We start from the raw sequence: 27,327 nt of genomic DNA on the forward strand, positions 1-27,327 counted from the left end.
GTTGCGCTGACTGGGCGGGGTTTCGGCGATTTCAGGTGCTCGGGTTGAGCGCTACCTGGCTGGGGAATGGCGGGGAGGGGTAAACTAATCGCGGTGATCGGGGACGAGGACACGGTGACTGGCTTCCTGCTGGGCGGCATTGGGGAGCTGAACAAGAACCGCCACCCTAATTTCCTGGTGGTGGAGAAGGATACCACCATCAATGAGATCGAAGACACCTTCCGGTACGGTGGCCTGCGAGGCCTGACTGGGCCCTTCTGCCTGGTGCTAGGAAGGGCAGGGGGTGGAGGGGTCTCGGGGACCGACGTGTCAGACCCCTACGGGGATAAGGGGTGGTCTTGGAAGTCTGTCCGCCGGGCCGGAGCGGAGGCGCCAGTTCCCTTTTGGGGTTCGGTGGGATCCGGGCTATGTCAGGTCCTCACATGATTCTGTGTCAGGCAAGAAGGGGAAGAGAGCTCGTGACCTGCGGTGTCGGGACGTCTGCAGCGGGACCGTGGAGTTACCCCGCCTCGGCGCCTCTTCCGGGCTCCGCGACAGTCACCCGCAGAGCAGTCTAGGGGCCTTGTAATCCCCGGGGTTCCTTTGCACCCTAAAGGAACCTTTATCTTTATCCCCCAAAGGCCCACAATCATCCCGTAAGGTAGGGGTTAATCCCACTTACAAGAGAGAAGACCGAAGCTCAGAGAGGCTAAATCGCATGCCCAAAGGTACAGCAATGCGAAGAGACAGCTGGGATTTGAACCTAGTGGCAACCCTTTATGCCTCTTCTAAGCTAGTACCCACCCGGCTTGTGTGGTGCTCGGCCTGCTTTAAAATTTTCCTTTGTCCTGAACACAAGGGCCACCACATCTAGATTAATTGGTTTTCTACTAAGATCTTGTACTTTAAGCCCCACTAGCTGCCTGGGGTCAGGGATGATAGCTTCAAAGTGTGGGTGCAGACATACCCTTTAATCCAGAAGGTGTCTAGAATTAAGATGATAGCCTCCTGTTGCTTACCTCTCTCCCCTTCTGGGGCTCCTATGCCAAATCTCAGAAATAAACTGCTCTCACCTGTTTTCTCTAAAAAGCCCAGCCCAGAGCTGCTGGCTGAGACTGGTTCTCTCTGCCTGGGGTAGGCCCTGACCGGGGCAGCTGCTATGTGTTGATCTCTAAGCAGTCTGGTAAAGTGACCCAAGTTGTCTTTGAAGAAGGACAAATTTTACTTCAAGAATTTTCCAAGCCAGGCACTGGTGGCCCATGCCTGTAATTCCAGCTACTCAGGAGGCTGAGCTCTGAGGAATATGATCTGAAGCCAACCTGCACAGAAAAGTCCATGAAACCCTATCTCCAGTTAACCATCAAAGAGCTGGAAGTGGAGGTGTGTGACTCAAGTGGTAAAGTGCCAGCCTTGAGTGAAAAAGCTAAGGGTCAGCAACCAAGTCCTGAGTTCAAGCCCCACTATGGGCACAAAAAAGAAAAAAGAATTTTCCATATTTCCAACCAAAGTGGATCTTAGATCATCAACTCTAACTTCTCCTAGTGCCTGGTACAGGGTATATGCTCAGTAGTTTTTAATGAGGAAGTAAATTAATGAATTGGGGATGGTCACAGTGGCAGGTTCTGTCTGTGGAAAGTATGATTCTATACTCGGCATTACTGGGTTTCCTTTTCTCATCTTGTGCCTTTGCTTCATCTTTCCACCTCTACTCATCAGTCTAGACCTTGAAACCTTCAGTGGTTTCATTGGCCTTATTTTTATTTATTTTTTCATGCCAGTCCTGGGGCTTGAACTTGGGGCCTACGTGCTGTTCCGAGCCACAGCTCCACTTCTGGCTTTTGGGCATTTAATTGGAGAGTGGGGCTGGCTTTGAACTGTAATCCTCAGATCTCAGCCTCCAGAGTAGCTAAAATTATAGGTGTGAGCCACTGACATCCAACAACCTTATTTTAAAACATCGAATAATATTTTAAAAGTATGCATTGAGAAGTCTCACCTCTTGTGGGTCTTTATACTTCAATATCTCGCTCCTCTACCTCTGTCAGTAATGGAAGGAAGATTATCTTTCTGTAATATCTTTATACAGATACAAAAGGACAACCATATATATTCCTTCCCCCTTTTTTGTGTCCTGGTCCTGAGACTTGAACTCAAGGCCTGGATTCCATCCCTCAGTTTTTGTGCCCAAAGCTAGCACTCTACCATTTGGGCAACAGCTCCATTTCTGGCCTTTTTTTTTTTTTTTTTTTTTGGTGGTGGTGTTGAATTGAAGATGAGTCTCACAGACTTGCCTGCCTGGGCTGGCTTTGAACCATGATCCTCAGAGCTCAGCTTTCTAAGTCACTAGGGTTACAGGCCCAGATTCATTCAAGGAAAATTAAAGCTTGAGAAAGAGTTTAGAACAGTAGAATTTCCCTTTGTCCTTCCTGCTTTCTGGGTCACTCATTCCCCTCTGCAGCCCAGCTCCACAATCAGGAGGGGGCTGCTGGAGCAGGGGAGCCAGCAGTCCCTAGGCTGTCCTGGACTTGTGTGTGGTCTTCCCCAACAGGCAGTTTCTAAACCGGGACGACATCGGCATCATCCTCATCAACCAGTACATTGCAGAAATGGTACGGCATGCCCTTGACGCCCACCAGCGCTCCATTCCAGCGGTGCTGGAGATTCCATCCAAGGAGCACCCCTATGACGCAGCCAAAGACTCCATCCTACGCAGGGCCAAGGGCATGTTCACTGCTGAAGACCTGCGCTAGGGACCCCCTCGGTCCCTCACCCCTCACCAGTTCTCTCCTGGCTTGCCATCGAAGTTCCAAGTCCCTGATTTCCAATTCCCACCCCTTCCTGCTCCGTTGAGAAGGCTGGGTGAGGTGCTTCTAGATGGCTGGGGTTTTACCATAAAAATCGTTTGGTTAGGGAACAGGAAACCCAACCATCTTCTCTCTCCACTACCTCTGTCCCATGCTGTTACACAGTGTCACTGTTGCTATTAAAGTAATCTGTCCAAATGGGCTGAGTGTTTGAAAAAGCCACCTAGGGCCAGGCTGTTGGGGAATATTAGATGGGAATGGATGGAAACGTTTCTGCCAAAGAGCCAGGCTGAGGGTAGAGTTAGACTAGGAGGCCATAACTCAAGGACTGATCATCTAACTAGTCCCTGGCTTCCCCTACCTCAGTCTACATGGGGTGGGAAGTGGTATAGCCACCAGGGACCAAAGCAGAAAGCACCAGAAAGCTAGAAACCTGTCATTCTAGATGGAATCTAGGTCCTGCTGGATGCTTGAGAGTGAAGGCATTTGGGTAGTGGGCCCCGACCCCAGGCTGCCTCAGGAGGGTGAAGTGTGCTAAGGGCCTGGCAGGTAGAACTCTGGCCCTGTGTGAGGTGAAGTATGGTTGCCAGGTGACTGTCCAGGGTGGCCACAATCTGCTTGCTGTGCTCATCCCTCAGCTATACCACCCTGGTTTTGTCCCTTGCCTTGCCACCATGGCACGACAGCTCAATATGGACACCATGCGGCAAAACTTCTGGAAGGAGGAATATCTAAGGGAGATGATGTTGCGCTGTGAATGGCACCGCAAGTATGGGTCATTGCTGAAGGCCAAGCAGAAGGCTAAAGCTGCAGCTCGCCTGCCCCTCAAACTGCCTACCCTGCAACCGGAGACCCCACTGCCAGCCCCACCTGGCCCCAAAGCTAGCCCTGCCAAGGCTCCGAGCCTTGTCCCAGAGGCTCTTCCTCAGTCAGAAATGTACCCTGTAGAGCCTGCCATCCGGGCCCTGCTGTTTGAAGGCATCTCCCATGATTTCCAAGGGCGCTACCGCTATCTCAACACCCGGAAACTGGACATTCCAGAGAAACGCTACTTCTTCCCCATCACCACCAGCTTCACGTATGGCTGGCAACTGGGTGAGCCCCAACCTCCCACAAATTAGTCACCTTACAAACATAAGCATGTGGGAAGGGCAAGTCCCTCGGACTAGGGAGCGCTGATGGGAGGTGAAGCAAGGGGCTGTGTGTCAGAACAAGTCCTTCTGAGCCCCTCGGGGCTGAGCTGAAGGGCAGAGGGAGGAGTCTAGATTTTATTCTAGTTCAAGGGGAAACCAGTGGAGGGTTTTAAGCAAGTGACCCTGAGTTACCTTTGTGTGTGCCTCTGCATGCCAGTACTGGTACTTGAACTCAGAGCTTGGGCATTGTCCCTTAGACCATTTGAGCCACAGCTCTATTCCTGGATTTTTGCCAGCAATTGTAGAATCTTGCAGGTGAATTAAGCGTCTTGGCAAAACGGAGGATTATTCCAACTAGAAGAATTAGCAGTGGAGCTGAGTCAGTTTGAATGCTTTGAGGGAAGACTTCACGGAACTTACTGAATGTGGGCAAGAGAGAAACCAATGGTAACATCCAGATGTTGGGCTTAGCCGGACAGAGTAGGTTGCGGAAGGATGGGGCTAGTGGGAATGGGAAGAGACTTGCCATGCCATGGTAGACTAAAGTTGTGAAAGTCTGGACCTCCAGAGTGAGGCCAGAGTTCAGAACACAAATTCAGGAATCACTTCAGTATTGGTGCTATTGAAGACAGAGATTGAGCTGGGCACCAGTGGCTCATGCCTGTAATCCTAGCTGCTCAGGATTCTGAGATCTGAGGATCATGGTTCAAAGCCAACCTGGGCAGTAAAGTCCATGAGACTCATCTCCAATTAACCATCAGAAAACTGGAAGTGGCGCTGTGGCTCAAGTGGTAGAGTGCTTGCCTTGAGCTGAAGAGCTAAGGGACAGTGCCCAGGCTCAGAGTTCAAGCCCCATGACTGACAGAAGAAGATGAGGTAGAGAAGCAGTCTGTCCTTGAGACTAGTAGGGTTGCAATCCCTCCTCCATCCTACCAGAAACATATGGTGATAGTGGAAGTCAGTGGGGGTCATGCTGCCACCACTACTTGCCCAGGTGTCCAAGCCTGAATTTTCCTGTAGCCCCAAGTCTTCAGAATCCCTTTTTATTTCTTCACACAAAGTAGGTATACCAGCAAAATCCCAGGGCTAAGCGGACCAGCACTCTGCCCTGAGTCCCCCTCAGAAACCCATTCCTGGCCTCTGATATCTTTTCCCAGGCCCTGCAGCCAAGCAAGCAAAGATCTCCTGCAAGATGTGCGAGATCGATTCATTCTTCCGCAAGAACGGGGCCTTTGCACTGCTCGACCCCCGGGACCTGGCCTTGTGAAGTGGGCCAAACATGGACTCAGGAGGGAAGGAAATAACTGGCCTCCCGGTGGAGGCGGCGTGTCTGTCTGTCTGTGTGTCTGCTATCCGGCCCTGAGGCTGCATTCTGGCTTTTCTGAAACTACCTGGGACCTGGAGGTGGCCCTCTTGGCATTTTCATTAACTCCTTTCTCCTTAGATATCTCTAGGGAGCCAGCCGTGGCCAGACGGGGCTGGAAAGGTGGGCGCTCTTCTCTGGAGGCAGGCTTCTCCGCACCAGGGGACAGTACTTCCCGAAAGTTCCGGGTATTCCTGAGAAAAGAGTGACCTGTCATCCCAATGCTAGGGAAAAGGGACCCCTCCCACCCCTCCCCAGCCTTCCTGCCCGCCCATCCCCACCCACCCCCACCCCCACCCCCCATCTCCGGCCAGGTGCCAGGTTCTCTCCGGTGCACTCGGTGCAGCTCTCCCGCGGGGCGTGCCGCCTCCCGGGCGGGCAGGCAGAGCGCGGGGCAAGGGGCCCGGGAAGGGGCGATCGTGCGCTCGAGCCCCCGCCACCCACTCCGCCCGGGGCAGCGCCCGGGCAGCCCCAGCTCTTACCTGTGGCAGGAACTGAGCCACGCTTGGAAACCCCGGGGGGTGAACCCCACGATGGCGGCTCCCAGCGATGCGGAGCCGGTCCAGGACCTGGGGAGGAGGCAGGCAGCCCGGCTCGGCTTCGGCTTGCCGCCCGCTCGCCCCGTTACCCACCGATCACTCGCCGATTCCCCCCGCCCCCGCCGCCGGCCCGGCTGGCCCCGGCTGGTCCCGCGCACCCGGAGTCCGTGCCGCTCGCGCTCCCGCAGCGCCGCCGCCTGGCCGCGCCCTGCAGCTCCAGCAGCCGCTGCAGCGCCGCCGCCTCCTCCTGCTGCGCCGTCCGAGCCTCCTCCGAGCCCGCCGGCCAAGCGGCCTTCCAGGCCTCAGGGTTCCCAGGGCCGCCCCTCTGCCTCCCGATTGAGCTCAGGAGCCTCGCCTCGAGCACCTCCTGCTCCGTAGGACTGGGACCTCCTCCGAGGAGAGCCGCAAGGACCCCCGGTTTCCCGGAGCGCCTGGGCCTGAGGGCGGGGAGCATGGGGACTCCCGAGCCGGGGGGAGGGGGAGAGGTGCCCACGCCCCGCTCCGGGCGGCCCCACAGCCGCCCTCTCCCTCTGCCTCTCTATTGACCTGAGTCCACGGGGTGTGCCTTTCCTGGGGACCCTCGCACTCCCCTTCCCCTCCCTGAGAGGTCTCTCCTCCTGGGGACCTGCAGGTGGCCCTCGGGTGGCCCCGAGAGCGCGCTCGTTCTCGGGCTTCTCCCTGAGCCCACTTCCCAGGTTGGCGCGATCTTGTCTTCTCCAGACAGGGCTTTTCGTTTCCTGCGCCTGTGCAGTCTCCTTTCTCCAGCACATAGGACTATTTCCTCTTTGGGGGTGAGGAGTCCCTTTGTTCCCCTCCTGGGGGGCTGCCCCTTTCTGATCCTGAGGAGATTCCCCACTCTGACTCCAGAGGTCTCTTCTTTCCAGCTGGGAGAAGGATCTCCAGGCCAGAGCCCAACCCCTTGGGGATCTTGGGGTGCTGGAAGGCCTTGAGAGGCCAGGCCATGGAGCGCTGGGGCTCTGGGTGTCCATTCCTTCCTGTGGGCTCCTGGATGTTCACCTCTGAGGCGCGTGGATCATAGACTCTGCTTGGCTCCTCTCTTCCCTCGGGGACAGGTCCTAGGAAGGAAAAGCACTTTAGGCCCTGGGGTGAGGGAGTCCTGGTGCCATGGCCCTCCCGCTAGGGGAATCCTGCACACACCAAGCTGGTCCCCACCTGATTCATGAGTATGTTAAGCCCTGCCTCTCCCCTTTTTGTGCCAGTCCTGGGGCGTGACCTCAGGCCCTTGCGTTCTCACGTGTTCTTCACTCAAGGCTGGCACTCCACCACTTGAACCATAGCTCCACTTCCAGCTTCTTGCTGCTTAGTTGGAGATAGGAATCTCATTGATTTGTCTGCTTGGGCTGGTTTCAAACTGCACTCTCATCCTTAGCCCCTTCAGTGGCTAGTGTTACAGGTGTGAGCCACCAGTGTGGTGTTTAAACCCACTTTATGTGGCCTCATAGGTGCTGCAGTAGTGTTCCTTCTTCCACCTGGCCACAGGTGGCAGCTTTGCCTCCTGCCATCCCCAACCTGAGAGACACCCCCCCCCCCATCCTTTCACCTTAAACTCTGAATCTCCTGGCTCCTCAGAGTTATCACTGGTAGTGGGGTTCTGTCCTAAGCAACCTGAGCGAGAAAGATTGATGTTGAGAGCTGTCTGCTCAGGTTCCAGCACCCCTTCTTCCCCCTGCCCCCCCCATTCCACCTGAACTGGACCTGGAGCTGCGGGAGGGAGTCCCTTGTGCATGGAGCGGTGTGGAGCCCTGTGTGACTGTCATGGCACTCTCTCTCTCCACCTTTATTCCCACAGCCTGTCATGTGTGCAGGCTTGCCATGTGCGTGTGCTTGTCACACATGCCTGCCACAACACACCCTATCTTCCTCATTATCCTTCCTAAGGAAACCAGCAGCCTTTCTTCCCAAGACCATCACAACATTCCTGGCCATGGGCTTGTTTGCTGGGGTCCCTCTGCACAAGGACCCCAGCATAAGAATGCATAAGAATGGCACATCTTTCTCTCAAAACAATACAGACTCCTGTGAATATTCATAACGAAAGGGGTATGTTTTCTGTGGAAATAGATCTGTCTTTCAGCATGTTCTAGCACGCTGTTTTAGGCCCACTCTATGTGCTCTACTTTTTGCTATTCTTAAGGCAAGTCCTCCTTAGCCCTTTGTTCCTGATAGCAAAATCAAAGAAAATTCAAGACAGGAAACTTTAAGCCAGAGCCCAGCCTAAAAACTGCAAGTCTTCAGAACTAACAAAAGAAATCTAAAAAGGGAGGATGCGATGTCGCTGCTTCCCTGCAGCTGTGAAGGAGAGATGCTCAGAATTCAGAACTACTTAGAGGAACCTGATTTCGTAAGGTCTTAAATTGGGGTCTTGCATAAGAATGGCACATCTTTCTCTCAAAACAATACAGACTCCTGTGAATATTCATAACGAAAGGGGTATGTTTTCTGCGGAAATAGATCTATCTTTCAGCAAGTTTTTTTGAACATAAGAGTCTCATAAGACTCCCAACCCAGAGAAATGATGGCCAGGAATTAGAAGAACAACCTCCTACCCCTTGCTTCTGGGATGCTGATCTGTTGCCTGAGCAGAGAGTTTATTTCCCAGGTAATAGTATAATTGACGCCTGTTTTTCCAAGAGAGAAAATACCTAAGCACTTGTAAAAAGATTCTTTCCCGGGCTGGGAAGGTGGCTCAGTGGTAGAGCACTTGCCTTGCATGCTCAAGGCCCTGGGTTCGATTCCTCAGCACCACATAAGAAAAAAGCTGGAAGTGGCCCTATGGCTCAAGTGGTAGAGTGCTAGCCTTGAGCTGAAGAGCAGAGGGACAGCGCTCAGGCCCAGAGTTCAGGCCCCATGACCTGGACCCAAAAAAAAAAAAAAAAAAAGATTCTTTCCCAAAAAAGAAAAGAAGTTAGCACCTTCCTTATTATGCATATGTGTTATAGAGCAGTTAAAAGCTAAGTCTTTAGTTGGGGTACCAGTGGCTCACAACTCTAATCCTGGCTACTCAGCACACTGAGATCTGAGGATCAAGTTTCAAAGCTAGACATGGAGCTGTGGCTTAAGTGGTAGAGCACCAGCCTTGAGAAAAATGAAGCAAAACAAAGTTTAGGAATAGTACTCAGGCCCCGAGAACTGGCATGCACACACAAAAAAGCTATAGCTAAATTTGTTAACAAATACATTGAGAATCTGATGAATTGGACATAGAAGTCTCTTGGACTTTTCAGCCCAGGCTGGCATTGAACTGTGACCTTCAGATATTACCTCTTAAGAAGCTGGATGATAGGTATAAGCCACCTAGCCCACCTTCCAATTACCTATTTAATATCATACTCTCATTTACCTGTGATCTCCAAGATGGGACCAAGTCTCCTGTTCTGTGTATATATTCATATACTCAGTACCTGGCATAAGGGTGGCAAAAGGGTGACCTGGGATTGCTACTCGATTCCCTCCCCTATATCTGGGCAGCCAGTTACGGTTACTCCTGGTGCTCCTCCCTGAGCTCCATGTCAGCTTCAGAATCCCTCTGGAGACATGTTGTCAATCCTCTTTCACTTGCCATCCCTAGGTGGCCCCAGCCCCAGAGGAAAGGGTGTGAGATGATGGATGAGTGCGTAATGAAAGTCCGTGGTTGTGAGATGAGGTCATCCCTGCCTCTGACCCAGTCTGGCTTCCCCAGCTCCAGGGGCTCCCTGATCTTTCAGCTTCCTGGTCCCTTCATGTTGACATACATACCAGGTGTGGCTTCTGCAGCTATGCCAGGACCCTCACCAGTCTGGGGCTGCTGATGGGTCAAGGCCTGCCCCCTGCAGGAGTTTAGGGCTGCCTCAGATACACTCCCCATGGCATGCAGGCTGATGAATTTCCCCCATCTCAATACCCAACTCTGAGTGTAGGTGGGTGCATTCACTAGATTCTAGAAGCTGGAATTTGAGCGTTGCCCTTCTATGGAAAAACCATGAATGCAACTGAGAGTCTGGAGGAGTCAGAGCCAAGAGCAGGGGGCATTGGGATGGACTGTGGGAAGGAGGCAGGAAGGGTTAGATTTCTGGCCATTGTGTGTGGCAACACAGAGGAAATGCCCAATTCCCTGAAAGGTAAATTCACTCCTCCAGGAGCTGATGGTTTTGCTTCAAGGAGTCCTCAGCCTGGGGTGGCGGGTGCAGCCTGGAACTCTGGAAGAGTTGGGGGAGTCTGGCTTCGCAGGGCAGCGTGCCCCAGTGTGGGTGGCAGCCTCTAAGCTAGTCCCCCTTGCTCCCTGTTTGCTGATATTCAGGCCCATGTGTGGCTCCGTTCCCTTCCTCTCCATGGTGAGTTTAGAAATTAGTCTCTCGGACCCACTTGAGCCTTCAGATGAGAACGCAGCCTTGACCTTGATGTTAATGGAGACTCCTCCTACAGCTGAGGATTCTGTAGCTCAGAGAGGCTCCTAAAGTGACTCAAAATGACATAGGCAGCTGGTGGATGAGCCAGGACTATGACAACTTGCAATCCCCAATTCTCAGCTCTGTTCTGGGGCCAGTCAGCAGCACAGCACTGCCACCTAGAGGGTAACAGTGCTCTAGCTCTGGAGGGAGGGGTCCACTACAAGGAATGACTCAGTGTGTGTGTCTCAGGGCCTCCTGTGTACCAGTGCGTCTTTCTTCTGGGACCTGCCAGGTGGCTTCACTCTGCCTTGGCGCCCACATTGAAAGGCTCCGAGTATCGTGACACAGTTGATTTGATCCAGCCAGTGGTTAATTGTGGAATGATAATGATCATGATAACGAGCACCTGGTACATGCCAGGCAGACACGGTGCAAACCCCCTTGCTCCCATGAGTTGCCTGGTCCTTCCAACTGCTTTAGGGACAGGTCTGTCACTGTCTACATTTTATATAATAGCTGAGGAAACCGAGGCTCCCATTCCCCAAGAAATGACAAGCAGAGAGATCAAATGCTGGGCTGTCAGTCTCCAACACACACACACACACCACCTTTCACTTCCCCTCACCAGCATGACTGCCCCAACATCACACAGTGCCCTGCTTGGCCCACTCACCAGCGGCTCAGTCAGTGTCCCCATCCATCCATCCTATCACAGAGCACGGCTTGATGCATGCCGGACCGGGCCCCTCTGACCACCAAACTGGACCCAGCATGGCCAGAAGAGGCTCAACTCTGCCCCTGTCAACAGTTCCAAGTCCCAGAGGAGCTGCAGGAAGGTGGAGAACCAGAGCCATGGCTTAAGGGGTATACCTGCCCTTCCCTCTGCCAACCCTTTTCCCCATACACACTGGCCAGTCCCAACCTGCTCCCGGGCCCGCTGGCTCCGCTCCATTTCTAGCAGCATGGTGCAAAGTTCTAGTCCTGGGGGACTGATTGCCCTGGCACTTTTGCACCTGAAGGGGGTGGGGCAAAGTATAATCAGGTCCCTGCTTGCACCCTCCCCAGGGCAGTGCCTGACCTCCTCACCTGAGAAAGTATGGCCAGAGCTGTCTCAGGCCTTCAGGGCGCCGGAAGAGGAGTTGGTACAGGATCAAAACCTGCTTGGGGCCACAGGGGAGCCCTAGGCCCCAAGGAGTGGCTACCTGTGCCGTGGAGAAAGGGTTAGGCCAGACTTCCCTTCCTCCTCGGACACTGCCACTAGAGCCTGGAGAGAGGTAGACAGGATGCTGAGAGCCAGGAGCAAGAACAATGGATCTGATCTCAATAATACAGGACCCTGACACCTGAGCTGAGACAAGCCAGAGGCTGCCTATACCTGAGCTTGAGCCGCAGAGACAGTATTCTCCTGGAGGTGGTGGCGTGTGATGTGTGCATGAGTCTGACAGAAGGGGCATGCGCTCCGCTGCAGCACCCACGCTGCCTTCCATATACATTACCCAGCTCCATGTGACTGCTGTAACTGTGTTCGCTTCTCTGACAGTACTAGGATTTCAACTCAGGACCTCTGGCTTGCTAGGAAAGTGCTCTACCACTTGATGTGCTCTCCCATCCCTTTTTGCTTTATTCTTTTGGATAGGGTCTCATGTTTCTGCCTAAAATCTGGCCTCAGACCACAGCTCTCCTACATATGCTCCTGTGTGGCTGGAACCAGAAATACAGACCACCAAACCTGGCTTGTTAGTTGAGGTGAGGTCTCCACAATTTCTTTTTTGGTGGGGGGGTCAGTTCTGGGTCTTGAACTCTGGGCCTGGGCACTGTCCCTCAGCTCTTCAGCTCAAGGCTAGTGCTCTACCACTTGAGCCATAGAGCCACTTCTGGTTTCCTGGTGCTTAACTGGAGATGAGTCTCACAGACCTTTCTGCCTAGGCTGGCTTTGAACCACAATCCTGAAATCTCAGCCTCCTGAAGCTAGGATTATAGACATGAGCTACCAACACCTGGCTCCACATCTTTTTTTAATCCAAGCTGGCCCCAAACTGCGATCCTCCTGATCTCCATTTCCCGAGTAGCTGAATTACGTGTCCTTTGCAATGACGTTCTCATAGACCAATGTGTCTGTAGGGGCAGCAAGCAGCTTCCAGAAGATTCTTAGGTGTGGGGTCCCATATGCTTCAACATGCCTCCTTCCTCACAGCCCTATGAAGCCAGAGCCTCAGGAAGAGGCCGTGATTGTCCCTGTGTTCTGACATGACAATCCTGACACGTGGCAGCCTTCATCTTGTCTGGGGATGGACAACTGTGACACACACTCTTGTCTGGGGATGGACAACTGTCACACACACTCTGGGAGGTGAGGCTCTTCGTCATCAAGAGCTCTGTGTGAGGCTGACAGGCCAGGCAGCGCCGGCCTGCCTGCAGAGGCTGGCCACTGTCATCCCATTGCTCCTCCCAGCAGGCAAGGTGCGTCCAGAGGAGGAAAGCACATGTGTGAGCTATAGTAAGGACAGGAACCGAACACACAAGGTGCTGAGCTACAGTGTGATGCTGAATGTCCCCCAAAAGCCCACTGCAAAAGGCTTGCAGCCCTATTAGGAGGTGCTATGAGCTTTTAGGAAATCTTGCAGGCGGTCCACAGCAATCAGGTCCTCTGGAATGGGATTCCGGGACCCCTTCACCTTCCTGTCTCTTGTTTCCTGGCTCCAACATAAGCTTTCCACCCTTGTCATCAATGCCTTCACCAGAGGCCCAAAGCAGTGGAGGCTGCCTGGTGTTGGAATGGGAACCTCCTGAACCAAGAGCCAAAATAAACCTTTCCTCTGTGTAGGTGAACTGCCTCTGGGATTACATTATAGTCATGGAAATCTGACTAAGGTGGTCTGGAACATTGGCAGCCTGTGCTGCCACAGGCTGTACTTTTTTTATTTTGTTGGTTTGTGGGGGCTGAACTCTGGGCCTGGGCACTGTCCCTCAGCTCTTCAGCTCAAGGCTAGCGCCCTACCACTTAAGCCACAGCGCCACTTCTGGCTTTTTCCTGCTTATGTGGTGCTGAGGAATCGAACCCAGGGCCTCATGCATGCAAGGCAAACACTCTATCTCTGAGCCAACTTCCCAGCCCTGCCTGCCTGTATTTTTGTTACCCAGCCATGAGAGGATGGGGCAATCTCCTGTCTCTCTTTCAAACAAGAATAGTGTTGAATGCTGGTGGCTCATTCCTGTGATCCTAGCTACTTAGGAGACTAGGGTCTGAGGACAGTGGTTCAAAGCCAGCCCAGCCAAGAAAAGCCATGAGACTCTTACCTTGAATTAACCACCTAAAAACTAGAAATGGAGCTGTAATTCAAAGTGGTAGACTGCTAGCCTTAAGCAAAAGCTCAATATATAGCATCCAGGCCCTGAGTTCAAGCGCTGTGACTGGCAAAAAAAAAAAAAAAGAAAAAAGCCTCTTGGAAAGAGGGCTGAGCTGGCAGCGCAGGTGACCTCCCCGAAGTGTGTCCTTGCTCCATTAAACGATAAAGCATTTGTGTGCCTCCTCTCCTAGAGCTCTGAGCCCTCATTCCCTCATGAGGGATCCACAATGGAGTCCCCCAGGATAATAACCTTGGCCTTTCAAACTCCAAGGTTATACAGCAGCTACACAGCAAAGAGGGCTTTACATCTTGGGATTTTTCCAAACACATTCTCTCTCCTACTGGATCTTGGCAAGCTGCACACATGTCTTATTGTCATTGTGCTCCCAGGTGGCCATGGCTGTGGATGCAGGCAGGCATGCGTGCACATGACACCTGTGTTTCTGAAGGCTGCGTTTACACATGCATGCACATATGCATGTGTCTGTGTGTTGTCTCCCAAGGCATGAGGTCTAAGAGTGGCCAAGAAGGTACCTGAGCACTTAGTACCACCAAGCCCAGGAAAAAGGGACTGTGTGTGGACTGAGTCCCTTGTGTGGCTCCTCAGCTCCACAGAGCCTGCCACTGAGCACAGAGTGGCAAACAGGACAGCTGGGTCCCACCTTCCGGTACCAGGGTGCCTGGCTAGGGACACAGACATAGGATGGAGCAAAGTCCTTTGGCTCCAGGGACCCTGATCGTTTCCAGTAGCCCACTACCGCCCAGGCCAGGAGGACACACACACACAGAAGCCATGCAGGCTTGGGGTTTACTGCCTGTGTTTCAATGCTACGGGGGTCTTCACAGGCCCACCCAGGCTGCCAGGGTCCAAGCAGGGAGCGGGGCTCTGTCTTCACAGCTCTGCACAAGTGGTGGCTGCTCACCATAGGGAGGCTTCTGGCATGCTGGGTCCTGGTCAGGGGTCCTGCGTGGGGGGTGGCTGACCTCGTGTGAGCAGCACAGGGGGGCACGCCGCTGGTGGGATGCAGTGGGCCTCGTGCTCCACCAGGCCCGCGGGACACTGGCAGCGGGGAACGCAGGGTCTCACGCAGTGGGCTGCCAGCTCCCCCAGGGGGACATGCTGGTTGAAGCAGGTACGGGGGCAGGGTGGCCCGCACTCGTCGAACACAAAGCCACGGTCAAGGGGACAGCCCATCGCTGAAGGTAGAGTGGAAGATGGGGTCATGGGGGCCCCAGACAGCTCCTCACTCTGCTTACCCCTCTGCCCTGTGCCCTCCCCCAGCCTGGACTGGGCATCACCCCTCACCGCAGAGTGTAGGGCCCCTCCAGGTGGGCGTCACCCCCGCCTGGCGACAGTGGCTGGCGTAGGCTTCCAGAGCGTCACAGAGACAGGCGTCGGCTGAGGAGCCAGGGCCACAAGCACACAGGTCATACACACACGCGGCAAAGAACGGCTCTGGGGGCACCACAGCATGGCAGCGACTGAACGGGGAGGACTTCAGCAGTCCACACCGGGCATTGGCCTCTCGCCTGGCCCGGTAACCTGCAGTCTGACATGGATCTACCTCACGGCCTGCAGAGCAGGGACGGCCGGGCCCTGGGCCCTCTGGGACCTAGATGGGGAAAACAATCCGGATATGCCACCATTACTGGAAGATGACATGGCATGCCATGTCTCCCCCAACCATTTGCCTTCGCCTAAAGAATCTCTCTGTAAGAGATTCTGATTCAAAGGCCTGGCACCAATGGCTCACACCTGTAATCCTAGCTACTCAGGGGGCTGAGATCGGAGGACTGTGGTTCGAAGCCAGCCCAGGCAGAAAAGTCCCTGTGAGATTCATATCCCATTAACCACTCAAAAACTGGAAGTGGCTCTGTGGCTCAAAGGGGTTGAGCTCCAGCCTTGAGCACAAAGAGGCATAGGGACAGTGCCGAGGCCCTGAGTTCAAGTCCCACAACAGACAAATAAATAACAAAGACTCTGATTCAAGAACCATGCTGGGGGGAGTGGGGGGGAGGATGGGAAGGGATGGGAAGGGGAAACAAAGGAGGAGGCTACAATGCTTGATAAGAAATGTACTCATCATCTTGCCCATGTAATTGTAACCCCTCTGTACAGTATTTTCACAATAAAAATAAAAAAATAAACTTGTTCAACCACGAAATAACCATGCTGGGAGTGTGGCTCAAGTGGTAAAGCACCTAGAGTACAAGTGCTAGTATTACCTCCATGCCCCGCCCACAAAAAAGTTCTCTCAAGGGAATAAGCTCTGCCAGAGGGTGGTACTGGGGGGTGGGGGAGGTGGGATTTTTTTTTTGTTTGTTTTTTGGGTTTTTCCAAGGATGAAAGAAGTTAAATACAATCAAATAGAATCCCCCTCATATAACTAATGTAAGCTAATTAAAAAACAAAAAGAGGGGCTGGGAATATGGCTTAGTGGTAGAGTGCTTGCCTAGCATATATGAAGCCCTGGGTTCAATTTCTCAGTACCACATACACAGAAAAAGCCAGATGTGATGCTGTGGCTCAAGTGGTAGAATGCTAGCCTTGAGCAAAAGAAGCTAGGGACAGTGCCCAGGCCCTGGGTCCAAGCCTCAGGACTGGCAAAGAGAGAAAGGCGGAGGGGGGGGGTGGAGAGAATAAGAAAAAGCTCTCAGGAAAAGTAGAAGAATCATCTACCTTCTCCTTGTCCTCATTTTGCAGATGAGGAAAACAAAGCCTAGAGTAGGTAAGTGCCTTCTCCAAGGTCACACAGCCAGGGAGCAGCAAGGCAGGGTTTAGGATTCAGCTGCCAGGCTTATTCAACACGCCATTCCACCTCCCCTAGAACCCCGACAGTCAATCTTCCCCCACTCCTCCCCGAGACCCTCAACTCCCTCTCAAGTCTCCCCTTGCAGAGGCGATGGCTGTGCTGGGACTCAGGACCAGACCATGCCCAGCTGCCTCCCCCCACGCCCACCTCGTGCCACTCACCTGCCAGCTATTCCCAAACGCCGCCTCCGTGGGCAGGAGCAGCCCATCCGGGCCTGCGAGATCATCCTGGGCGAAGCCATTGAAGTTCCCACACAACCCGCAGGTCTGGCTGCGGTAGGAGCCTGGCACACGCACCTCCACCTGAGAGCGCCCATCCCACAGCACCTGTACAGAGAGGTCTGAAACTGGGGAAGGGGAAGGAACCCCAAGAAGCTGAGTCCATCACGGCCCCATGTACTGGGCTGTCATTCTCCACGCTAGCGGAGAGGAGGATAGACACGTGCAGACTTCCAGGGGACCGTTGGGCCTGTCACTTGCTGTGCAGCCAGGGCCAACTCAGACTGCCACTCCCACACTGGTGAGACACCCCTCACCTGGCCCCAGGTGCAGTGAAACCCATGTCTCACGGCACTGGGGCCTTGTGAAGGACAGGCACAGCCTGAGTGGGGAGAGGGCGCATGCTCGCTTCATCGTGTGCATCTGTGAATTGTGCGTCTAGCCTAGAGGAACCGAGGCAGACACTAGATGACGTAGACACTAGATGACGTAGTCTCGGCTCCTACTAACCTTTTCTCCACCTCGCCGCTGAGCAGACAGAGGCTCAGAGAAGGTTACCAGTGGCCTAAGAGCCCAGAAGACCTGTGGCCTAGCCAAGATTAAAACTCAGCTCCCAACTCCTCCAGCTGCCCCTCCAGGCCTCTGCCCCAGGCTCCTCTCCTGGAATCTCACTGGTACCCTCTCCCCTCGCTCCACCCATGAGCTTCTCCAGGACACACAGACGCCTGAGCAGATGTGAGAGGGTCCAGGCCCTGTTGGGGGAGCCCAACTCCACCCAGATCTCTCCCTCTGGCCACACCTGGAGCCCAGGCTGGGCGTGCAGGATGACAGTGTGTCCTCGCAGCTCCACGTACAGCAGCGGCTCCAGCAGGAAGGGCAAAGCCACGGGGCGCCCGTCTACCTGCAGCAGGGAGGCGGTGGAAGGGGTGTTGTTGGGCCGGACAGGTGGACAGCCCGGGACCCACTATCCCCCCCCCCCCCCCCCCGTCCCCTGCTCACTGTGACTGCCCCGCCCTGCCGCAGCTGCACGGCCACGTCTCCCAACAGCACAGTCACTTCCTGGGTCCAGGCCACGCCGCTGCGGCCCCGGTGGTCATTAGTTACCTGCACACTAGGGACAGGAGGGGCCCAGGTGCCAGTGATCAGAGGGTCCAGGGGGGAGAGTCAGGGAGAAGGGGGAGGGCTGCACACCTGAAGTCCCTGCCACGGCAGTCCTTGGCCAGCACGTAGCTGCAGCTGCCTTGGAAGTGCAGAAGGCGGCCGTCGAAGGTGCGGTAGTGCGGGTCTCCGAAGGCCATGCAGGAAGCAGGCCGGGGCAGGCAGCGGGGGCAGCAGCTGCCAGGACTCAGGGCAGGTGCCTCTTCCTGGCCTCAGCCCCGGACATGGTCAGGCACACCACGTGCCCCCACCGGCCCCACTCCCAGCCAAGCCCCAGCTGACCCTCCTGGAGGCCTACTCCCAGGCTCACCAGGAGAGGGTCAGAGCACCACCTGGTGGCTATACTGGTAACTACATGTCCCCACCTCTTCTCCCAACGATAGCCCTCCCCATCGTGTATCTCTTGCACCACACCTGGTGATCCTGACATGGCAGTGCCCCTGTGTCCCACCCCTACCGCCACTCACCTGGTTACAAGAGAGTGGTGGGCAGCGCTGGCTCTGGCAGCGCACAGTGCCCTCCACACAGGAGCAGCTGGTACAGGTGTCCACTGCCCACTGCTCCCCAGAGGCCACCTGGCGTCCCTGGTGCAGGCAAGCCTGGGTGGGGGCTGAGGGGACAGGAGGTAGGGAGGCTGAGCACTCCACCTACACACCAGGCCTCACCCACCCCGCCTCTATCGGCCCGGCTCTGCACCTTGGCATCGCTCACAGCAGCTGCCAGCCTGGTGCACTTTCACCCAGCCATGGGGACAGGAGAGCGCCTGGCACTTCTTGAGGTGACACTCCATGTGGCCCCGCTGAAGACAGATACCATGGCTGTAGGGGTTTCCTGAAAGGCCTGGGTCCTTTAACCTCACATATCCTGAGGCATTCTGGGTGGGGACTTGAGCACCACTGGCCTACATCTCAAGACATCCACACCAGAGCTGAAATCCAGCACAGGGAGGCCTCTGTCCCTCAAAGACCCCAGGTGTGCTGGCGAATGTGGGACCCTCCACCCTTATCCATCTGTAAGGTCTTCCATGCTCGTCTCCTCCCTCGGATTACGTGGCAGGTGCAGGATCGGCAGGGGTTGTCGGGGTCCCTCCAGCTCTCTCCATCTGCCATTCTCCGCCCACCAGCTTCCACCACACATTCTAAAGAGAAGGAATGGGATGGGCAGGTCGTGTCCTTCCAGCCTGATCCTCCCTGGAGCTCACTCTGAGCTTCCCAGTGGGCAAAATCCCAGCCCCTTCCACCAGCCCCCTGATGGCTTTGTTTCTTCAGCCAAACAACACCTAACAGCATTAGGCTTGCGCCCAGGTTTGGGAGGGCTCTAGATGGTGGTTCAACATCCTCAAGTGAAGTGTGAAGCCCAGCCAGCTCTGCAGTGTAGAGCCCTACTGAAGGAGTAGGAATCCCTGAGTACTCTAAAAGCCTGAGACTCAAAAAAGCAGTCTTTTCTTTCTCTTTCTCCCTCTTCTTCATGGGTCTTCACTCCATACCAGTGAGTACCCCTCCATTTCTACAAATAATGAAGCTTTTTTTTTCTTTTTGATTTGTGCCAGTCCTGGAGCTTGAACTCAGAGCCTAGATGCTCTTGTCTGTCCTGGAGCTTGAACTCAGGGGCTGTGCATTGTCCTTGAGCTTTTTTGCTCAAGGCTAGCACTTTACCACTTAGAGCCGCAGCTGTACTTCCAGTTCTCCAGTGTCAGTTAGAGATGAGTCTCACAGACTTTCTTGCCCAGGCTGGCTCCCCGAGCTTCTTTTGCTCACGGCTATAGCACTCTGCCACTTGAGCCAGAGCTCCACTTCTAGTTTTTTAGCAGTTAATTGGTGATAGTGTCTCACAGACTTTTTTTTTCTGGTCTGGCTTCAAACCACAATCCTCATCTGAGCCTCCTGAGTAGCTAGGATGGCAGGTGTGAGCCACCAGCGTCCAGGGGAGCCTGAATTCTGAGTGCAGACCCCAGAGTCCCTGAACGCCCATCCTCCCTTCCCCTCCTGGGCTCCTCTCTGACTGGGAGATCAAAGCTGAGCACTTACCCTGGCACACAGGGCAACAACTCCCAGGGGGAGTGTGGCGCTCCAGCAGGGGACAGCTGAGCTCAGGACAGGTGCGACGAATGCAGATCCATGTCAGGTCCTGCTCATGGTCACGTGAACGCATTAGGAGAGAACCGCAGAGCCCAAGGAGTTTGGGGCCACAGTGGGGATAGGACATGAGCAGAATCAAACACTCGGGTCACACAGGATGGATGGGAGCCCAGGAGCCACCACCGCGTCAGCCCCAGCCCCAGAGGAGAGGTTCAAGCGGAAGCACTCACCCGGCACTGGCAGGTGTAGCAGGGGTCTGGCGGGGCCAGCTCAGACCCCAGCAGGCCCTCTGTGCAGTTACGCAGGGCCTCTGTGAAGGAAGGACCAGGAGTGAGGGTAAGAGGGACAAGGAGAGCCCAGTGTTTGCTTACATGCCCATCTGACTACCTTTCACTCCAGGAGGGAGAAATCCTGTTTTTCTCTTTGCCTAGCAAAGAAGAGTTCTGATATTTAATAGGAACTTTGTGAGGGGGTGGGTAGCTCATTCCTGTAATCTTAGCTGCTCAGGAGGAAGCTAAGATCTGAGGATCACCATTCAAAGCCAGCCTGGATAGATACTAAGAGACCATTTCCATTGACTAGAAAAAGCTGGAAGTGGAGATGGAGGTATGACTCAAGTGGTAGAGTGCTAGTCTTGAACAAAAAAAGCTAAGGGACAGTGCCTAAGCCCTGAGTTCAAGCCCCTGTACCAGCACCAAAAAAAAAGAAAAGAAAAGAAACAAAGAGGAAGGAAGGAAGGAAGGAAGGAAGGAAGGAAGGGAGGGAGGGAGGGAGGGAGGAAGGAAGGAAGGAAGGAAGGAAGGAAGGGAGGGAGGGAGGGAGGGAGGGAGGGAGGGGAGGGAAGGAAGGGGAAGGAAAGGGAGGGAAGGAAGGAAGCAAGGAAGCAAGGAAGGAAGGAAGGAAGGAAGGAAGGAAGGAAGGAAGGAAGGAAGGAAGGAAGGAAGGAAGGAAGGCTATAATCTGGCTAAACAGTACAGGGAAGCACAAGGGTACCTACCCCAAATCCCAATCCTAGCTCTAACAATCAATACTTGAATGCTTGTGTCACTTTGAGCAGATAACTCAACTTCTGAGTCTGTTTTTTAATCAAAAAGGTAATAATACTAAGTACCTCATTAGATATTGTGAACCTTGATGTTTTGTTTAGTGTGATACTAGGTAGGGCTTGAAATCAAGGCCTTGCCCTTGCTAGCTAAGCATTCTACCATCAACTCATTTTGGACCCTGATCCTCAGATCTCAGCCTCCCAAGTAGCTAGGATTACAGGATTAAGCCACCACCAACATTATTTTTTAAACAGGGTTTGCATTTGTTGTTTTTGTTTTTTGTTTTTGCTTGAGGGCCTTCCTTGAACTACCATGTTCTACCAACAGCCTCCCAAAGTAGCTGGGACCATAGGCATGTGACACCACACTTAGCTTATTTCTTTGAGATAGGACTTCATTAACTTCTTTCCCCAGAGGCAGGCCCCAAACTGCAAACTACCTTCTATTATCTGGAATTACAGGTGTATGCCGCCACGCAGCCTTGGTGCTATTTATTAGAATCACCAAATACAGGTGTTTAATAAATGAGTCTTCAAGCCGGGCACTGGTGGCTCACGCCTGTAATCCTAGCTACTCAGGAGGCTGAGATCTGAGGATCGAGGTTCAAAGCCAGCCCGGGCAGGAGAGACCGTGAGACTCCTATCTCCAATAAACCACCAGAAAACCGGAAGTGGCGCTGTAGCTCAAGTGGTAGAGCGCTCGCCTTGAGCTGAAGAGCTGAGGGACAGCGCCCAGGCCCAGAGTTCAAGCCCCATGACCGACAAAAAAAAATAAAAATAAAAAAATAAATGAGTCTTCATTTACCCCCTGAAGCTTATCCTAGCTTCCAGTGTTATAAGACCAGTTCTCCCTGATGAATGCAGAGGATGGTAGCACTCAATACATCTAATATGGTGTAGATGGTAAGTTGTATGCTACTGTACAGTTGTCTGTTTATTACACTATGAACTTGGAAAAATGTCAGAGAGTAGTGCCATTCTCCTCCTGGAACACATGTCTTGTATATGTGGTCAATATGGTCTACATGGTGGAAGACCAGCTGCTGAGTGGTGCTTCTACAACACAACAAAGGCAGAATGGCTGTGGCAGGTACACAGCCATTCCTCTGTGTGTGTGTGTGTGTGTGTGTGTGTGTGTGTGTGTGTGTGGCTACTGGGGCTGGTACTTTACCACTTGAGCCATACCTCCACTTCTAGCTTTTTGTTTTGTTTTGGTTTTTTTTGGTCCAGTTGTGGGGCCTGAACTCTGGGCCTGGCGGCTGTCCCTCAGCTCTTCAGCTCAAGGCTAGCGCTCTACCACTTGAGCCACAGAGCCACTTCCGGCTTTTTTCTTTTTGCTTATGTGGTGCTGAGGAATCGAACCCAGGGCCTCATGCATGCAAGGCAAGCACTCTACCACGGAGCCATACTTCCCAGCCCTCCACTTCTAGCTTTTTGAGGCTTAATTGGAAATAGGAGACTCACAGACTTTCCTACCTGCGTTTGAACCTCAATCCTCAGATCTCAGCCTCCTGAGTAGCTAGGATTACAGGCATACACCTCTAGTGCCCAATTCACTACCATTCTTAAAGCTCAGGAAACCACTTAACTATGCTTTAGTATTTGTAATAAAAACTATAACTGCTTCTCTACCCCTCTACTCACCACTTCTGCCTCTTTATTGATACTTTTTCCTTTTTTTTTAAGTGGTACTTAAGTTTGAACCCAGGGCCTTAAGTTTGGTAGGCAAGAGATCTACCACTTGAACCATACCCCCAGCCCTAAATCCCTATTTCAAAGAAAAGGGAAGAGCCGGGCGCTGGTGGCTCACGCCTGTAATCCTAGCTACTCAGGAGGCTGAGATCTGAGGATCACGATTCAAAGCCAGCCCGGGCAGGAGAGACCATGAGTCTCCTATCTCCAATAAACCACCAGAAACCCAGAAGTGGCGCTGTAGCTCAAGTGGTAGAGCGCTCGCCTTGAGCTGAAGAGCTGAGGGACAGCGCCCAGGCCCAGAGTTCAAGCCCCACGACCGACAAAAAAAAAAAAAAAAAGAAAAGGGAAGGAGGGAGAAAAGGGAATGGGAGGAAAGGAGAGAGAAAAAAAATATATATATATATACATGGGACACTTTTCTCTCTCCCCTGGTAGTCAACAGGAAGTGTGGGACCAGAAAGGGGGTCTGCAGGGATGTGGTAAACTATTTAAGTTCTAGACTTTAACACAACCTCCAAGAAGCCAGAAGTGGCACAATTGCAACCCTACAGCGCCACCTGCTGGGATTCTCCACAAACTGCACCCAGCTCCCCTTGGAGCCAAGATAAGGGCTTCTAGAACAGTCCACTAGAGTCAGGAAAAGTCTAGGGCTGGGGAGGAGAGCAGGATGGCTCTTCTAGCCTCACTCTTGGGCAGTCCTGGAGTCTTATCTAGCCTGTAACTGAGACTCACGCGCACAGGTAGGGCAGCAGAGCTGGGGCCCAGGAGGCAGGATGTGGCTGAGCGGGCAGCCCACCAGGCTGGGACACTGCCGCCGGTGACAGCGAAGACTGGGTGGCCCCTCTGGCTGTGACTACAAGAATGAAGAGCAGGGTGGGTCCCAAAGTCATGAAAGCTGAGAGCCATCCCTTTTCCTGGACCCCAGGCCCTCGAGCTACCTGCCACCTCTTCTCTGGGGTGTGTTGTAGGTATATTGGTTTCTGGTCTAAAGGGAAGCAGGGCGCTGGTGGCTCAGGCCTGTAATCCTACCTACTCAGGAGACTGAGATCTGAGGATCGCAGTTCAAAGCCAGCCCAGGCAGGAAAGTCTGTGAGACTCTTATCACCAATAAACCACCAGAAAACCAGAAGTGGCCCTGTGGCTCAAGTGGTAGAGCGCTCACTTTGAACTGAAGAGCATAGGGACAGCTCCCAGGCAGAGTTCAAGCCCCACAACTGACCAAAAACAAAAAATTAAAGGACAGGATCCAAGCCCTGAGTTCAAGCCCCAGGCCCAGCACAAATGTGTGACACACACACACAAACACACACACACACACACACACACACACACACACACACACACACACACACACATCTAAAGGGAAACTCATAACCCTCAGACTTACTCCCTGAGCCTGACACCTCAAGGGATTTTTGTTTTGTTTTGATTTTTTTTTTTTTTTTTTTTTTTTTTTTTGTCAATCATGGGGCTTGAACTCGGCCTGGGCGCTGTCCCTCAGCTCTTCAGCTCAAGCAGAGCGCTCTACCACTTGAGCTACAGCGCCACTTCTGGTTTTCTGGTGGTTAGTTGGAGCTAAGAGTCTCACAGACTGTCTGTCCTTCCTGGGAAGGCTCTGAACAGCAATCCTCAGATCTCAACCTCCTGAGTAGCTGGAATTACAGGTGTGAGCCACTAGCGCCCTGCTAAGGATTTTTTTTTTTTTTAACCATCTAAGAGCTTCCTGCCATCCTCCCATCTCCACCCCCACCTCCTGACCTATGACATCATTCTTCTGCTGGGACCTTTCCATACTCACCATTTCACGTGGCCCCTCACGATCCCACCCCACAGGCCAGCCAAGAGAGCCTGCCCACTGCTTCCCCACGCTCAGACCCGGAGTCTAAACCTTGAGCTAGGCTCCTGGCTCAGGTATGAGCAAAGTCCCTGACTCCTGTACTAGCTCCACGCTGGCTGCCTGGCTGCCCCTGCTGCCCCAGTCCCCAGCTGAGCCCGCTCCTACCTCACAGACACACACGTCACAGGGGTCTGCCCCAGGCTGGAAGCTGTCTCCAGGCTCATACTTCCGCCCTTCATGCTCGCAGTCTTAGAGCAGGGTAAAATGAGAGCAGGACCAGGGAACCTTCTAGGCAGCCATGCCAGGGAGGGAGTCCCCTGCCCCAGTCCTCCCCCAGGGACTAGGGTGCATACAAGAAGCAAGGCCACTCCTCCTGAGGCCTCCATTGCCTTCCAGCCCAGCATAAAGGCAGAGAGGTCCCGATGGAGCTCAGAGCCCCCTCCCACCTCAGGCTCCCAGTACCAGAGCATCGGGGACAGCAGTCACTGGGCCCTTGGTGGGGTCGGATGCAGGAGCTGACACACTGGACGCGGGCACAGGTGACAACGCCCTCGTGACACAGGCAGGACGAGCAGGGGCTATCCTGGGGTACCCAGCTGCTGCCCTCAGGATGCTCCTTCCCATTAGCCAGGCAGCCTGAGGTCCCAGAAGGACACGGGTAAGTCCCTGCTGGTCAGCAATGACTTATGGGTACTGAGGGGAGGGGGTCTGCAGGGATGTGGTAGGAAGATAGGGGGAGGGGTCAGAAATCCTGTCTACAGTAGAGGAGAAAGCCACCAAGTGGCACGCAGCACTAACATGCGGGAGGTGTAATAAACGCACGTGGAATGAATGAATGTCTCTATCACTAAACATGGAAACTCAATCCCCCCAAGCTTCAGTCTCCTCCTGTTAACTGGGGATCGTACCTGTTTTGTCCACAGGGCCAGCATGATGCTGTGCCCACTCAGTGCTAACTACAATGCATACAGTAGTGGATGCACTGAAAAAGGCTCGTGCTCTGGAGCTAGCAGGCCATGAGGCACATCCAGACTTGTCTACCTGCCAGCAGAGGGCCCCAGCAACTTATGTTCCCTTCATGTTTGTTTGAGACAGGTTCTTGCTATGTAACCCAGGCTGGCTTTTAGTCCTCCTGCCTGTACTTCCCCAGCGCTGGGATTACAGGGATGTACCACCACGCCCAGCTACGTTACTTTTTTGTACCTCCATTCTCTCATCTGTAAAACAGGAACAAGGACAGCACTTATCTAACAAAATGATTGTGCTGCTTAAACGTGATAATACATGGAGAGTGCTCGGCCCAGGGCACAGCACCTTGTATATCCTCCATAAATGTTCATTATGACCCAGCCTGGTGGTACACATCTATAATCCCAGCTAGTTGGGATGCAGAAATAGGAGGATTAAAGTCTGAGGCCAGGCTGGGCAAAAAGTTTAATACTGAATTTGAAAAATAAAAAGATGAGTTTGAAAAAAAAAATACTAACAGCACATGGGCTAGGGTGTGGCTCACACAGTAGATGAGTATCTAACAAGCAAGAGGCCCTGAGTTCTAATTCAAGTACTGGATAGAGGGGATATTGCTAATTCCATGGTGGTTATGACTGAGGTATGTGTGGTTAGGAAGAGGAACAACATGGAGAAGCATCTTAATGGGGACCTGGAGTGGGAGGAAGGGGGAGGAGGAGCTGTGAAGATGTACTAAGGGGACAATGAAGGGCAGAGATGAGGGAGGGTCAAAGGGTCGGTAGGGAGGTGGCGCAGGCTGCGGGGCCTAGGCTGGGCACTAAAGCACAGGGGAAGTCCATGGGCTGGGCGCACCTCGGCAGCGAGGACAGCAGCTCCCTGGTTCTGTGATCTGGAGCAGGCAGGGAAGTGGAGGGCACTGTAGTGGTACACAGCTGACCTGGCCAGCCTACAGGAGATGCAGGGCCAGGGACTCACCATCCAGGCCTGAACCACCCCCCACCCTGGCCCAGCCCTTGTCCCCGCCCCAGCCCTGTGTACCTGACAGCGACACAGCTCACAGCTGCCTGAAGGGCCCTCAAACTCCTCCCCATCCTGGCGCTCCTGGCCCTGAGAGAGGCAGCCTGTGGAGACACAAGTCCTGGGCAGGGGCCGTGTGCTATAGTACCCTGCACTGCCCAACCTTAGACCTGGAAGGATGGGAGAAAGGGGAGGAGGGAGAGGCGGGGGAGGGGGATGAGGGGGAGGGGAGCCAGGTCCCCTGGAGGCAGCTCACTGTGACAGACAGGACAGAAGCAGGGGCCTGGAGAGGGGTGCGTGCAGAGCGCTGGGGGACACGGCTTCTTCTGACAGTGCATGGAGCCTTCCTGGGGGGAGATCACATGTCACTCCGGCGCAGCCTCACGCCAGGCTGGCTGGCCCTTGGGGAGCACCCGCCTCCCAGGCCCAAGCCCCTCCCATGGCCAGGGAGTCACGTTCCCACCCTGTCCCACCAGATATGACAGGAGTGTACTCCTGGGTGGGGACCGCCGCTTTCAGCTTGGGGGGAACAATAGGATGAAGGGTTATCAAGGTCCTAAAGGTAGTGGCTGGGAAGGTGGCTTAGTGGTAGAGTGCTTGCGTAGCATGCATGAAGCCCTGAGTTCAATTCCTCAGTACCACATAAACAGACAAGGCTGGAAATAACCAGGTGGTTCAAGTGGTAGAGTGCTGGCCTTGAGCAAAGAAGCGAGCTGAGTATCCCAGTACATGGCCAGCCCAGGCAAGAAAGTGTGTGAGACCTACCAAGAAAAGCTCCCAAGCATTCCACCTCACCTGGCAGGTACAGAGGGAGCAGCTAGGGTCAAGCGGATCAGGAAGAGTCTCTCCAGGGGCAGCGGTGACCCCATGGTACAGGCATCCTGGCAGAGTGGGGAACACAATGGGAGGAGCCTATACTGGAACACCACTCCCCCCCCCCACAC

At 53.9% G+C, this 27,327-nt stretch overlaps 3 protein-coding genes across 3 annotated transcripts in view; 2 read left to right on the top strand and 1 right to left on the bottom strand.

Annotated features, from left to right (window-relative positions):
• Window positions 1–2,981, top strand: Atp6v1f (ATPase H+ transporting V1 subunit F). Its single transcript, XM_069996718.1, has 2 exons — window positions 1–224; window positions 2,528–2,981. Exons 1-2 carry the CDS (start codon window positions 67–69, stop codon window positions 2,727–2,729), a joined length of 360 nt encoding a protein of 119 aa, XP_069852819.1. The 5' UTR covers window positions 1–66; the 3' UTR covers window positions 2,730–2,981.
• A 90-nt stretch (window positions 2,982–3,071) lies between these two features.
• Window positions 3,072–5,319, top strand: Spmip1 (sperm microtubule inner protein 1). Its single transcript, XM_069996717.1, has 2 exons — window positions 3,072–3,878; window positions 5,074–5,319. The coding sequence occupies exons 1-2, from the start codon at window positions 3,458–3,460 to the stop codon at window positions 5,181–5,183; spliced, it is 531 nt and encodes a 176-aa protein (XP_069852818.1). The 5' UTR covers window positions 3,072–3,457; the 3' UTR covers window positions 5,184–5,319.
• A 9,043-nt stretch (window positions 5,320–14,362) lies between these two features.
• The window catches only part of Kcp (kielin cysteine rich BMP regulator), a 30,758-nt gene continuing 17,793 nt past the window's right edge, over window positions 14,363–27,327 (bottom strand). The window contains exons 25-42 of the mRNA XM_069996719.1: window positions 27,179–27,264; window positions 26,640–26,730; window positions 26,405–26,487; window positions 26,219–26,312; window positions 24,860–25,033; window positions 24,563–24,645; window positions 23,293–23,413; window positions 20,051–20,130; window positions 19,770–19,869; window positions 18,792–18,880; window positions 18,439–18,541; window positions 18,210–18,352; window positions 17,776–17,948; window positions 17,584–17,695; window positions 17,384–17,485; window positions 16,528–16,692; window positions 14,860–15,166; window positions 14,363–14,750 (exon numbers count right to left, since the gene is read on the bottom strand). Of these exons, the coding sequence (XP_069852820.1) occupies window positions 14,509–14,750; window positions 14,860–15,166; window positions 16,528–16,692; window positions 17,384–17,485; window positions 17,584–17,695; window positions 17,776–17,948; window positions 18,210–18,352; window positions 18,439–18,541; window positions 18,792–18,880; window positions 19,770–19,869; window positions 20,051–20,130; window positions 23,293–23,413; window positions 24,563–24,645; window positions 24,860–25,033; window positions 26,219–26,312; window positions 26,405–26,487; window positions 26,640–26,730; window positions 27,179–27,264 (2,348 nt within the window). The 3' untranslated portion in view covers window positions 14,363–14,508. The remainder of the gene's footprint in view (window positions 14,751–14,859; window positions 15,167–16,527; window positions 16,693–17,383; window positions 17,486–17,583; window positions 17,696–17,775; window positions 17,949–18,209; window positions 18,353–18,438; window positions 18,542–18,791; window positions 18,881–19,769; window positions 19,870–20,050; window positions 20,131–23,292; window positions 23,414–24,562; window positions 24,646–24,859; window positions 25,034–26,218; window positions 26,313–26,404; window positions 26,488–26,639; window positions 26,731–27,178; window positions 27,265–27,327) is intronic.

This window comes from Dipodomys merriami, unplaced genomic scaffold (genome assembly GCF_024711535.1).
Source record: "Dipodomys merriami isolate MVZ:Mamm:240054 unplaced genomic scaffold, mDipMer1.0.p SCAF_5, whole genome shotgun sequence".
In the NCBI taxonomy this organism is placed as follows: Eukaryota; Metazoa; Chordata; class Mammalia; order Rodentia; family Heteromyidae; genus Dipodomys; species Dipodomys merriami.

Coding starts and splice junctions, on each gene's coding strand:
- Spmip1 (XM_069996717.1), top strand. CDS start 3,458: ATGGCACGACAGCTCAATATGGACACCATGCGGCAAAACTTCTGGAAG. Junction 3,879..5,073: donor CACGTATGGCTGGCAACTGG/GTGAGCCCCAAC, acceptor ATCTTTTCCCAG/GCCCTGCAGCCAAGCAAGCA.
- Atp6v1f (XM_069996718.1), top strand. CDS start 67: ATGGCGGGGAGGGGTAAACTAATCGCGGTGATCGGGGACGAGGACACG. Junction 225..2,527: donor GAGATCGAAGACACCTTCCG/GTACGGTGGCCT, acceptor CTTCCCCAACAG/GCAGTTTCTAAACCGGGACG.